We start from the raw sequence: 12,110 nt of genomic DNA, 5'->3' as shown, positions 1-12,110 counted from the left end.
AATATGCTGTGTCCAGGTTTAAAGGCTCTCTGAAACAGCTCAATGTGTAAACAATACATGCTCATTTGTCTTTATTTTTTGTCTCTATGTTGCGTGTGGCCTCCTCCTCCTCCTCCTCCTCTTCAGGACGAGAGTGACATGCGGATCAGTTCCGAGTCTCCCTCGTGTAGGAGCCGGAAGTGATGTCAAGTCATGCCATAACAACAACAGCAGCGCGGTCTTTGACAATGTCAATGAGGAGGGACTCGAAGGTACAGGCCTGAACAGGTGAGGAGGAGGAGGAGGAGGAGGCCTGGGTTTGGACTGGAAAGGAAAGGAGATCAGCCCTTGGCCCTCCTGGCTTTTGGTTTTTATTGGACCTGCGAAACTGCAGAGGGAAGGACAAATAAGGCACATCCATAAAATCCTGCCCTCTCCACATTTCTTTAGTCCCCAAATTTCTAACATTTAAGGGCAAAGGTAAAGGTTTTCCCCTGACATTATGTCTAGTTGTGTCTGACTCGGGGGTTGGTGCTCATCTCCATTTCTAAGCCGAAGAGCCGGCGTTGTCCGTAGACACCTCCAAGGTCATGTAGCTAGTAGGACTGCATGGAGCACCGTTACCTTCTCGCCGGAGCGGTACCTATTGATCTACTCACATTTGCATGTTTTCAAACTGCTAGGTTGGCAGAATCTGGGGCTAACAGCGGGAGCTCACCCCGCTCCCTGGATTCGAAACGCCAACCTTACGGTCAACAAGTTCAGCAGCTCAGTGGTTTAATCTGCTGCACCACCGGGTGCTCTAATATTACAGGTCCTTAAAATCACTAGCTGAGTATTCTGAAAAATTTGGGTGCATCTAGACTTTAGAATTATTTTAGCTTGGCAGCAATGTTTTAGGTGCCATTAACGCTGACCATTTTAATGCAGGCATGGGCAAACTTCGACCATCCATTTGTTTTGGACTTCAATTCCCACAATTCCTAACAGTGTAGGCCCATGCCTGATTTAATGCTTTAAACTTTGTGTGTGTGTGTGTGTGTGTGTCAGGAGCAACTTGAGTCGCTTCTGGAGTGAGAGAATTGGCTGTCTGCAAGGACGTTGCCCAGGGGACGCCCGGATGTTTTGATGTTTTTACTATCCTTGTGGGAGGCTTCTCTCATGTCCCCGCATGGAGCTGGAGCTGATAGAGGGAGCTCATCCGCGCTCTCCCCGGGTGGGATTCGAACCTGGCAGCTTTCAGGTCAGCAACCCACCCTTCAAGTCACTTAGTCCACTACGCCATCTGGGGGCTCCATGCTTTAAACTGCGATGGCCAGACAACAAACTCCCACAAAAGTTCACAGTAGCTTGTTTCTGTCCTCACCATCCTGGATTTTCTATGTAATCGCCTGCACAGCTAAACTAGTTTCTTCAATATGTGTTTGAAACTGCATCAAGTGGCCAGTGTAAATGAGGCCTTGGTGAGATCGCTATCAAAGGTGTTTAAGCGTTTAATAGAAACCGCTGTAATGAGAGTAGTTAACCAATGAAGCCATAGTTAGACTTGACTTTAAGCGTTACTTGACATCTGAAAAATGTTTGGCAGCAGTTTCTGTACTGTAGGACGTTGGTGCATCTATACCAGGCATGGGCAAACTTTGGCCCGCCAAGTGTTTTGGACTTTAACCTCCACAATTCCTTATAGCCAGTAGGCTGTTTGAAATTGTTGGAATTGAAGTCCAAAACACCCGGTGGGCCAAAGTTTGCCCATGCCTGAGCTATACTATAAAATTAATGCCATTTGACACCACTTTAACTGCCATGGATCAGTGCTCATCATCATCATCGGCAATCACTCGTGTCCAAGTAATATGGCCTTTCAAGCCTAGGGTCTTGGTGGTGGGTCCGTAGGTGACTGTGGAGACCTATTCTTGACCCACATGTTCTTACACAGTGAGGACATCGGTTTATGGATGGAAGGCAGACCCGGTCAGAGTTGGCTTGATGCATTTCTCCCTTTTACCCTCCATTCGTGCCTCTTGGAATTCCACAGCACTGTTGCTAACAGCTGGCCTCCAGTTAGAGCGCTCAAGGGCCAGGTCTTCCCAGTTCTCAGTGTCTATGCCACAGTTTTTAAGGTTGGCTTTAGGCCCATCTATAAATCTCTTTTCCTGTCTACCAAACTTCCATTTTCCATTCTTCAGTTGGGAATAGAGTAACTGCTTTGGGAGATGGTAATTGGACATTCAGACAACATGGCCAGTCCAGCAGAGTTGATGGCAGAGGATTACCGCTTCAATGCTGGTGGTCTTTGCTTCTTCCAGCACACTAACACTTGTTCTCCTGTCTTCCCAAGAGATTTGCAAGATTTTTCGGGGGTAACGCTGATGGAATCATTCCAGGAGTTGAGTGTGATGTCTGTAGATGGTTCATGTTTCACAGGCATATAACAGGGTTGGGAGGACAATTTATTTATTTGTTTATTTACAGTACAGTGTTCCCTCACTACTTCGCGGTTCACTTTTTGCGGATTCGCTGTTTCGTGGTTTTTCAATAAACTCTAAAACACTATTACAGATCATAAAAAGTACAATATACAGCCTAAGGAAGGGAGGAAGGAGAAGCCGAAGGGAGAGAAAAGGAGCCCAAGCAGCAACGGAAGAAGGACGTGATTTATCAACACACAATTGGTTGATAAAAACTTAAAATAGTGTATAACTACTAAAATAATATATAAATATTAAAATAAATATAGTGTCTCTACTTCGCAGATTTTCATTTATTGCGGGTAGTCCTGGAACCTAACCCCAGCGATAAGTGAGGGAACACTGTATTTATTTTCCACCCTTCTCACCCCGAAGGGGACTCAGAGCAGATCACAATGTACATATACATGGCGAACATTCAGTGCCATTAGACATACAACATATATAGACAGACACAGAGGCAATTTAACTTTCCAGCTTCTGGCTTCATGAGTGTATGCCCGATTCTGGCCACAGGGGGAGCTACCACTACACCATCCACTTGTAACACCAAGTCCTTGATGGAGTACTTCCTCATCCTTCCGCACGCTGCTGGAGATTTTATGGCATCGTAAATTAGTTAAATTAGCCTCTGCACAAAAGTGGTTCCCAAATTCCTACTTGACAGATGCAACTGTCTTTCGGTTGCATAGGTCAGTAGCAAGCTAGACTATTAAATGGTCAGGAGCTTACTCTGACCTGGCTGGCTCGAACTCATGACCTCTTGGTCAGTAATGATTCATTGTAGCTGGCTACTAACCAGCTGCATCACAGCCCGGTCCAATGGGTTTATAAAGAAGCATCTTGGTCTCCCTACCAATGTCCTGAGCCTCAAACACTCTCTGCTTCATTCGGAAGACTGCCCTGAGTCCCCTCAGGAAGAGAGGGTGGTCTATTAATAAAGTATTTATTATTATTTATTATTATTACTGCTGCTCTCACAGAGCTCACACTGTTGTATTTCAGTGTCAGTGCTGATTTTTGTGGAGAGGTGATTGCCAAGGTAGTGAAAAATGGTAAACATTTTCTAATGTTATACCATTAAGCTGTATTTTTTGCTATGATATTTTGGGTGTTGTAGTTTTATAAGATCTTTGGCTTTCTCTGCCAAAAAAAGAGCTGTGCCTCACTAAACTACAACTATTTCCAGATGCCATAGCATTGAGCTACAGTAGTTAAAGTGGTATCAAACTGGATTGATAATACAGTGCCAATTCACCAAGAATTTGTCCCAGTGGCAACACTGGCTTTGGTGTTTTATATATATTTTTAAATTATAAATTATGTACTGTACTAGCTGTTTTAATGTTTAACCTTACCCATTCTTTTACACTGATTTATATGTTAACTATTTTTAACTGATAGTTCGTGTTATATTTTAATATATTGCTCTTCCTCACAAAGGAAATATACTGTACAGTTAGCCATGCCTGTTTGCGGATTTTGCTTCTGTGGTTTTGATTATTTGCTGATTTAGTTAATATGTTCTCAGTAGGGATCTCTAGGTCCTCCAGCACAACTCTATGGCCAATTTCTGGTGGAAGTTAAGTATAGAGTTGTGCTGCAGGACTTTCAGATTCCTAGAGAGTTTTTCTGGGCATTTATAGATCCTTCAGAATGATCCTATTGAAAGTTGACCATAGAATTATTCTGGAGAACCTAGAGATTCTGAGAAAGGTTTTATCTCAAGTAAAACTGGGCCTTTATTCCTGATTTTTCCACTTTTGTGGAAGGTCTTGCACTCTTAACCCAGTGAAATGACTTCACTTGTTCAGGTTGATGAACCATTTTTCTTTTATGTCATGAGTGCTTAGCATGAAGTTATATCCTACTAATGTGTTATTGTGTTTGTTTGCAGATTGTTGTAAAACTTGGCCATTTTAATACTGTAAAAAGAATCCACCTGGCTAGAAGACAAAATTATAAGAAAACAGACTGACAAAATGGAATCGTCAACAAATCTAGATGTTGACACCCAGTTGATTGTGGAAGACTGTGCTGGCAGCTATAGCTTGTCTCATATGCCAGACATTAAAGTGGAGCATCAGCTTGATTCCAGCGTTGAGGAAGGACCAGCTCAGAGTGTTGCCATGGGAATGAAGTTCATTTTGCCCAACAGGTTTGATATGAATGTGTGTTCTCGGTTTGTCAAGTCCTTGAATGAAGAAGACAGCAAAAACATTCAGGATCAAGTGAACTCTGACCTTGAGGTGGCATCTGTATTATTTAAAGGTCAGAATTTAAACGTGGTCTTTCCTAAGGTTTCTGGTTGCCATTGCAAATGAATGCATAGAATGCCATTAAAATTAGTATGACCATATATTGGTTCTTTGTTTATCTTGGCAGAGCCAATGCCTTTTGACTATATTGTTTACTGAGAAAAATAAGGTCTTTCATTTTAGTGTATATACGTGTATGCACTGGCCTTTCTGGTCTTTTTGTGTGTAAAGTAGCAAGGGGATGTTTGTGCATATGGAAGTACTATATAGCCTTTCTCTAACCTGTTGTAGTCCAGATATATTGGACTACTATTCTCACAAGCCTACAGCCAAGTTCCTGTTGTCCAATGTAATCAGAGTACAAGAGCGTACTAAATGTTTGCAGTGAAATAGCTGGCATCATTATTTAAAAAAATGAATTCCCCCAAGGTTGGCTCTGACTATTGTTGACAATTGTTCAACTGTTTCTTGAAAAGAGTTTCAAGTCACATCCTAGAAGCGTAGTTTCCTCCAAGAATCCAAATGAGGCAGGTGCCTCTCTGTTTGCTTTGTACAAATCTGGGTTTTATTCGTTTTGGCTGATTTTTAGCCACATCCAGTTTTCACTGTGAAACATGCTGCTCAAAACAATGTGAAGCAGCCTTATTTCTTAAAATAGATTTTGAAATGTCATCCTTAAAATGTGACTTTTCATTTGTCCTTATTCAGGCACTTATTTATTTTATTTTCCTCTTAGCTGAGTGCAATATCCACACTTCACCTTCTCCTGGGATTCAAGTAAGACATGTCTATACTCCATCAACAACTAAGCATTTTTCACCAATAAAACAGTCGACCACTTTAACTAACAAGCACAGAGGAAATGAAGTTTCTACAACACCTTTACTTGTCAACTGTGAGTATTATTAGAATTGTACATTTAAGTTTTTGTTTTGAAAACTTTGGGATATTACAAGACACTCATTTGTGTTTCCTTTAAACAAGTGTATCGGTCAATATTTCTGCAATTCATCCATTTCAAGTCAAAATAGTTACCTTAAAATGAAATCATTCAGTATTTAATGGTTGAAAAATAAAGTTTATTAAAACTGTAAATAAGATAGGCATGTTTGTGTGCAATCAATCTTCAGTTTATGGGTAGATTGCATCACAGGAAATGATACAATATTCTGTTGTCTCTGCAGCTCTATCTGTTCATCAGCTGGCAGCTCAAGGAGAAATGCTTTATTTAGCCACACGCATAGAGCAAGGTGAGAATTTATTTGGATGGGTTTTTTGACAGCAATGATAATCTGCCAGGTTGAAGTGAATGCTTTAGCAGTCCCCTTTACATAGATAATTTATGTTTGTTCTTCATTTCATAGATCCCTTTTCTCTTTTAATCATGAAAATGCCTCCCAGAGGATTTGGCTTAGCATATCATGTCAACAAGCTCTATGGGCTATTGAGTCTCAGCGCAACAGAAGCAAAAATGTAAACACAGCAGAAGCTTAATATATTTTGGTCTTTTGTGTATCTGTTTGTTTTCTTGAATAGAAAGTGTCATCAATCATACTGATGAAGAAGGTTTTACTCCTTTGATGTGGGCAGCAGCTCATGGACAAATAGCAGTGGTAGAATTTTTACTGCAAAATGTAAGTGGAAATCTGGTTCATTTCATAAATTTCTGGTAGTACAGTGTACGAATGCAGTGCTCATAATCCAGAACAATTACAGAAGATGTGTATTGGTCTTTGAAATATTGAAGCTTATATAAGACAGATGGAGTGAGCAGGGCTTCCATGGCTTGGGACCACATTATGTGAAGGATCCCCTCTTTCTATAGGTTCTTGCCCAGGGCCTGGGATCATCATCTGAGGCAAGCTTGTTCCCCCACAGGGCAGGACCTGAACCAATGGATTCAATTTACAAGAAAGGAGATTCTAACAAAACATTATGAGGACCTTTCTGATAGTAGGAGCTGTTGGCCAACGGAACAGACTGCCTCAGAAAGTGCTGGACTCTTCTTTTTTGAAAATTTTAAATTGGTGTTGAATGGCCATCTCTTTTAGCTATGGTTTTCTGCATTGGCAGGGAATTGGATCAAGTGACCCTTGGGATCTCTGAATTTTATAAGCCAATAGTTCTGTTGTTCTGAGGTATTTAAATCTCTAGACCATTGACAGTGCTTGGTTGAACTGTTGTGTTGGATTAATACATTAACAGGTCATGTATCGCCACTTTTTTCAACCAGGGTGCAGATCCACAGATTCTGGGAAAAGGACGGGAGAGCGCATTATCATTGGCTTGTAGTAAAGGATACACAGATATTGTCAAGATGCTGCTTGACTGTGGAGTTGATGTAAATGAATATGATTGGGTAAGTCTGTTTCTGAGATAGCTTCTGTCTTGGCCCTTCATCCACTCATTATTGCCCACTGTACTAAATGAACTGTAGAAAAGGAAATATGTACATGCCACTGATTCAATTGCTCTATTCTCTCCCTAGCGGTAGGATTTAGTACTTAATGTCCTATTGCTTGTAGGTTATTTACTTTGCTTGTTAAAAGTGTAGGTTCTACCCTTCTAATGTTTTCAGGAACACTAACAAATAAAAACATAAATATCAAAGTACAGAAGATACAGTAACATTGTAATAGCATTTTGTGCATTGGACTGGAAGTCTGGAGACCAGGGTTTGAATCCCTACCTGGTCATGGAAATCCACTGGGTAACAATGGGCAAGTCACTCTCTTGTCTTCAAAGGAAGGCAAAGGGCAACCCCACTTGAACAAATCTTGTTAAGAAAATCCTATGATAGATTCACTTTAGGGTTGCTGCAACACAGAAGCAACTTGAAAGCAACAATTTAGTTAACTGCTAATTTTTGTGTTCCTGAAGTAGAGGTGAACATGACATTGCAACCAAACTGGGAAAGAGAATTCAAGAAATATATGACTTGGTAAAATCTTCATTCTGATGTAAAGAATTGGTAATTTAGTCAGCACCCCTGATTCCGCCAATAAGCCCCGTTCATATGCAGATATGATATTCTAATCTATCATGTAAGAAAGGAGAAAAGAAACTAGAAATATAAGGCCATTTACACCATTCTGTCACATTCAAGTGTGATCAGAAATCAGAACGGAACTATTTGAGTTAGGCATCATCCATACTGTATGTTAATGATATGTCCATTGAAAGCTAATGGTGTATGGGAAGATCAGTGGGGATCCCAGCATATTTTTGCTGTGCTAGCACATTTTACCCAGATTCTCACTAAGAGTAAATATCCCCATGCTTTTAACAAAAGTTTCATTCCAGAGAATCTACCTCGTGTCTTTTAATCTATTCTCCTTGATTTTTTTTTCTTTTGCAAGATGTACCAGAATTTCATTGTAGTCTTGTTCAAAAATGAAATAGGAAGGCACTACCATTTTCATGCTTCCCTAGCAAACAAGGGGTTTTGTTTTGTTTTTTTTTTGGGGGGGGGGGGGGAGGCAGCGGTGGTTTTAAAAAATCCTTGCTGTTCTGCTTTTGCAAGACAATATTGTTTCCTTTGAAAGCTGAAACCAATCTATTTCATTTTCCTCCTCCACAACTCTCCTTAGCTGAAAAGTGCAACAGTTTATTCCCTTATTGGGCTTTGGCAGATAAGAATGCAGTATTGGTTGGCACTCTGTTCTATAAACATTCCACTAGATTGAAAGGATTAAATACGATCGCATGCATGGGTTTGGCTAATAAACCAAGGCACAGTTTGAACATCCATCCACCCACTCTGGTGTACATACAGTATATCTAATAAGTAAACTGTACAAATTAATTCTGAGATTTTAAATTTTCTTGATTTTTTAATAGAATGGTGGCACACCTTTGCTTTATGCAGTACATGGGAACCACGTAAAATGTGTCAAAATACTCTTAGGTGAGTAGTACCAAGATAATAGTAGTCAATAATAACTAAGAAATTGAGTATCTTAATAAATTCGTATTTTAAATTCTGTATTATTTTAACTAGAGCATGGTGCTGATCCAACCATAGAGACAGATTCTGGATATAATTCTATGGATCTGGCCGTAGCCCTTGGACATCGTAGTGGTGAGTATATGGACACTTTGCAACTTTTCAATTAATATATCTGTACATCTGAGAGTTAGCAAGGTGTAGTGGTTAAAGCATTACACTATGATGCCAAAGAAGAGTTTCATTTCCCACTCAGCCATAGAAACCTATTTGATCATCTTGGACAATGATATTTTCTCAAGGAAAATATCCTTTGAGCAAATCTTGCTAGAAAACCCCCATAATGTTCCAATGAATGTAGCCACACAAGCAAATCAATAGGTCGCTGTCTAATTTTTGTTCCGAATATGCATGAGAATACCATAGGTTTTGACTGATCAGAAATACATCTATTTAGATGCAAGTTCTGCTGAAATCAGTATAAGTCAACAAGCTTTTACTGTTTCCTTTAGACAGGCCTTCTTTGCATTTACAGTACTGAACATGGAAAAATGATATGAACTGTCCCCCGATACGGCTCGGGCCCTACCTATCTCAGTGATCGCATCTCCTCCTATGAGCCAGTGCAGACCTTGAGATCATCCGGGGAGGCTCTTCTCGCGCTCCCACCACCGTCTCAAGTGCGGCTGGTGGGGACGAGGGAACGAGCCTTCTCGGCAGTGGCCCTCCGGCTCTGGAGTGCACTGCCAAAAGAGATCAGGCAATCCCCTACATTATCCAGTTTCCGTAAGGAACTGAAGACCTGGTGGTGTTAGCAGGTTTTTGAGTAATTACATTGGACTACCGCCGATTTCTGGGTCTGAATATATTGCACAAGATTTCCCTAGCCTAAAATGATACATTTAATATATTGGGTTTATGGTTCCCGTCCCCTTGATCTGGTCATGTAAGTGTTATTTATTGTTATAATTGTATTATTTTACTTTGTTTAATAATGTGTTAATACGTTGTTATGTAATGTTTGTGTTGCTTTTATGACTGTAAACCGCCCTGAGTCCCATCCGGGAGATAGGGCGGTATATAAAGTTTTATTATTATTATTATTATTATTATTAAAGGTTGTAGGAGGTACTAGATGTTTGGGTACCAAAGAATTCTAGATTTTCACCTTTCCATTTTACCGGGTTCTGCTATAATGTAAAGATAGCACACAGCACATGGCAATAGAATGAAACTCTTGTGATCCCTCACCATTGGCTATGCAGACTGGAGCTAATGTGAGCTGCACTTGACTTGGTCTGTGCTAAAGCATAGCCAAAAGGTGAACTAGGAAATGTATTTACCAAAATACCTGCTCTTATAAGAGGGCCAGGAGTTTGAGTTTGCATCTGCAAAGATAGAGTATAAAGTGGCCTATACTGCAGTGCACATGGATTCCTTAAAGATTCCAGAATTATGGATTGCGGGCAAGTTTTGTGTCACTACAAGTGTCCCTGAGTGAAGGCAGTTCTCCCAATGATTTAGGGAACTCATGAGGAGGAAAAATATAGATGCTACAAAATCTCAATATAACCTCCTTTTTGGTCATTCCTATATACATTACTAAAGCAAACTCGCCATTTAAGAGCATGGAATAACTGGCCATTTAAACACTAATAGTGAATTGTTTTGGTTTTTTTTTTTTTCATTTCAGTTCAACAGGTTATTGAATCACATTTATTAACACTACTTCAAAACATCAAAGAATAATGTCATACCTATGGATTAAGGCTACATATATGAAGACCTGGAGTTTTTGTTTTAGCACTTGTCAACATCATAAAGACTTTGTTTTTTTAATTTATTATCCCTTTGTCTGACCATTGATGGATAGATTCTTACCTAAAGACTGCATACCATATTTATGAGTAATGTTGCAGTTGAAGAAAATGCTGCCTTGGAGTGTAGTGAATTCTCCTCTGGAGGTTTTTAAAGAGTATGGATGGCCATCTGCCATGACTGCTTAGGTTGGAAGTCCCTGCATGGCAGGGGGTTGGAGTGGATGGGCCTTGTGGTCTCTCCCAATGTTCTGATTCAAAGTTGGCAACTGCAACTTGACATTTTGGCACTTTCTTATTGCACTCATAAGAGCAGTTAACAGTGCTGAAGCTCTGCTATAGACTGGTCTACTTGTGGCTCCATGGAAGTATTTCCCGACAGTTATCAAGCATGACCAAACTGTCAAAAACAATTTGGTCAAGAATATTGAGTAAAACACCCATCTATTTAGCCAAGAAAGGTTTGAAATATCAAACACTTTACAATCCATTAAAGTTGGGTTTAATCTGCCATTCTTATGTTGGTAATATTTTAAGAGTGTTCCATTTCAATCATTTGACTGACATTACTAGTCATCTGTAAAGCCAGATCTACCCTACTTGTAAAAATGTCATATTCTACATAACTGTTCAAAAAGGAATGATGGGAGAATTCTGTATACAGAATACCATATTTCATTCTGTCTAATGCACTGTGTACTTTTATACATTTTTTTCTAGTAGGCTGTAAGTTAACCTTCATAATGAATTAAAAGCATACAAGCCAATGTTTAGACTACTGTATTTCTGCAAATGGTATTGAAATATATTGGAATTGTGAGAGAAGGCCTCCTTGTTATCTTATTTGTACTTTAATACAAAAATTTATGTAAGACTAAAATAGCCAACCAGTTCTTAAGTGAATAAATTGACAAACATTACTGGAGGTTAGAAGAGGGGACAGATTTCAGTCCATTTCTTAGCAACCAACTGCATTTCTTTATTGGGTACAAATGGAACCAGCTGTACTCTGAGCTTCTGGTGCTGATGGATTCTAGGGATTGGTAGTTTTAAAAAGATTCTAGTCTCTCATTCTGCATTAGAGACATAACCTTGAAGTTACCAGATATACATAAACTGACTGTGCTATCAACTAGTTTATTTGGATCTATCAATCATTTTGTTATTGCCATTGTTTTCATTGCTTTTAAAAATTTCACGAGCATTTCTGCAAGTTTGAAATTCAAAGGCTTTGACAATATTATGCAATATCTGCACGGTCATAGATTTCCCTGCCCTGACTTCAATGAAGATACAAAGAATATGCTTGAATAAAGCAACTTGAATTAAGTGTGGTCATTCTAGCAGTGTTTACTTGGAAATAAAGTCATTTGAAACAAATACTTTCAAGGACAACTATTTCTGAATTGTAAAATTGCAATTAACAAGTTGCATTTTCTTGATTCTGAGATGTGAAGACTGATCTGCTTAATATTTGTAACATTTAACACATTGCATAGAAATGTTATTCAGAGAAAAGCAAACACCTAAGGGAGGAGATAAACATGTTTATTATAGCTTAAGAAGCATCTTTCTAGAATGCATTCTAGTCAGTATATGCTTTCCTCTATCTGGCTGACCATGATCCATGGAAAAATGAATA

At 39.5% G+C, this 12,110-nt stretch overlaps 1 protein-coding gene across 1 annotated transcript; it reads left to right on the top strand.

Moving 5' to 3' along the window:
- The first annotated feature begins 108 nt into the window (after window positions 1-108).
- On the top strand, window positions 109-11,848 carry ankra2 (ankyrin repeat family A member 2). The gene is made up of 9 exons (XM_003216260.4): window positions 109-267; window positions 4,345-4,718; window positions 5,442-5,600; window positions 5,890-5,955; window positions 6,242-6,339; window positions 6,939-7,064; window positions 8,546-8,612; window positions 8,706-8,786; window positions 10,345-11,848. The coding sequence occupies exons 2-9, from the start codon at window positions 4,430-4,432 to the stop codon at window positions 10,398-10,400; spliced, it is 942 nt and encodes a 313-aa protein (XP_003216308.1). The 5' UTR covers window positions 109-267; window positions 4,345-4,429; the 3' UTR covers window positions 10,401-11,848.
- Window positions 11,849-12,110: the final 262 nt, after the last annotated feature.

Source organism: Anolis carolinensis, chromosome 2, assembly GCF_035594765.1.
Source record: "Anolis carolinensis isolate JA03-04 chromosome 2, rAnoCar3.1.pri, whole genome shotgun sequence".
In the NCBI taxonomy this organism is placed as follows: domain Eukaryota; kingdom Metazoa; phylum Chordata; class Lepidosauria; order Squamata; family Dactyloidae; genus Anolis; species Anolis carolinensis.
This window is presented reverse-complemented; position numbering and strand designations above follow the sequence as displayed.

Bases quoted from the DNA above. Each gene is read 5' to 3' on its own strand.
- ankra2 (XM_003216260.4), top strand. From the start codon at position 4,430: ATGGAATCGTCAACAAATCTAGATGTTGACACCCAGTTGATTGTGGAA. The intron at 5,956-6,241 runs GTGAGAATTTAT...TTTCTTGAATAG, and splicing joins AGCCACACGCATAGAGCAAG to AAAGTGTCATCAATCATACT. The intron at 8,613-8,705 runs GTGAGTAGTACC...TATTTTAACTAG, and splicing joins ATGTGTCAAAATACTCTTAG to AGCATGGTGCTGATCCAACC.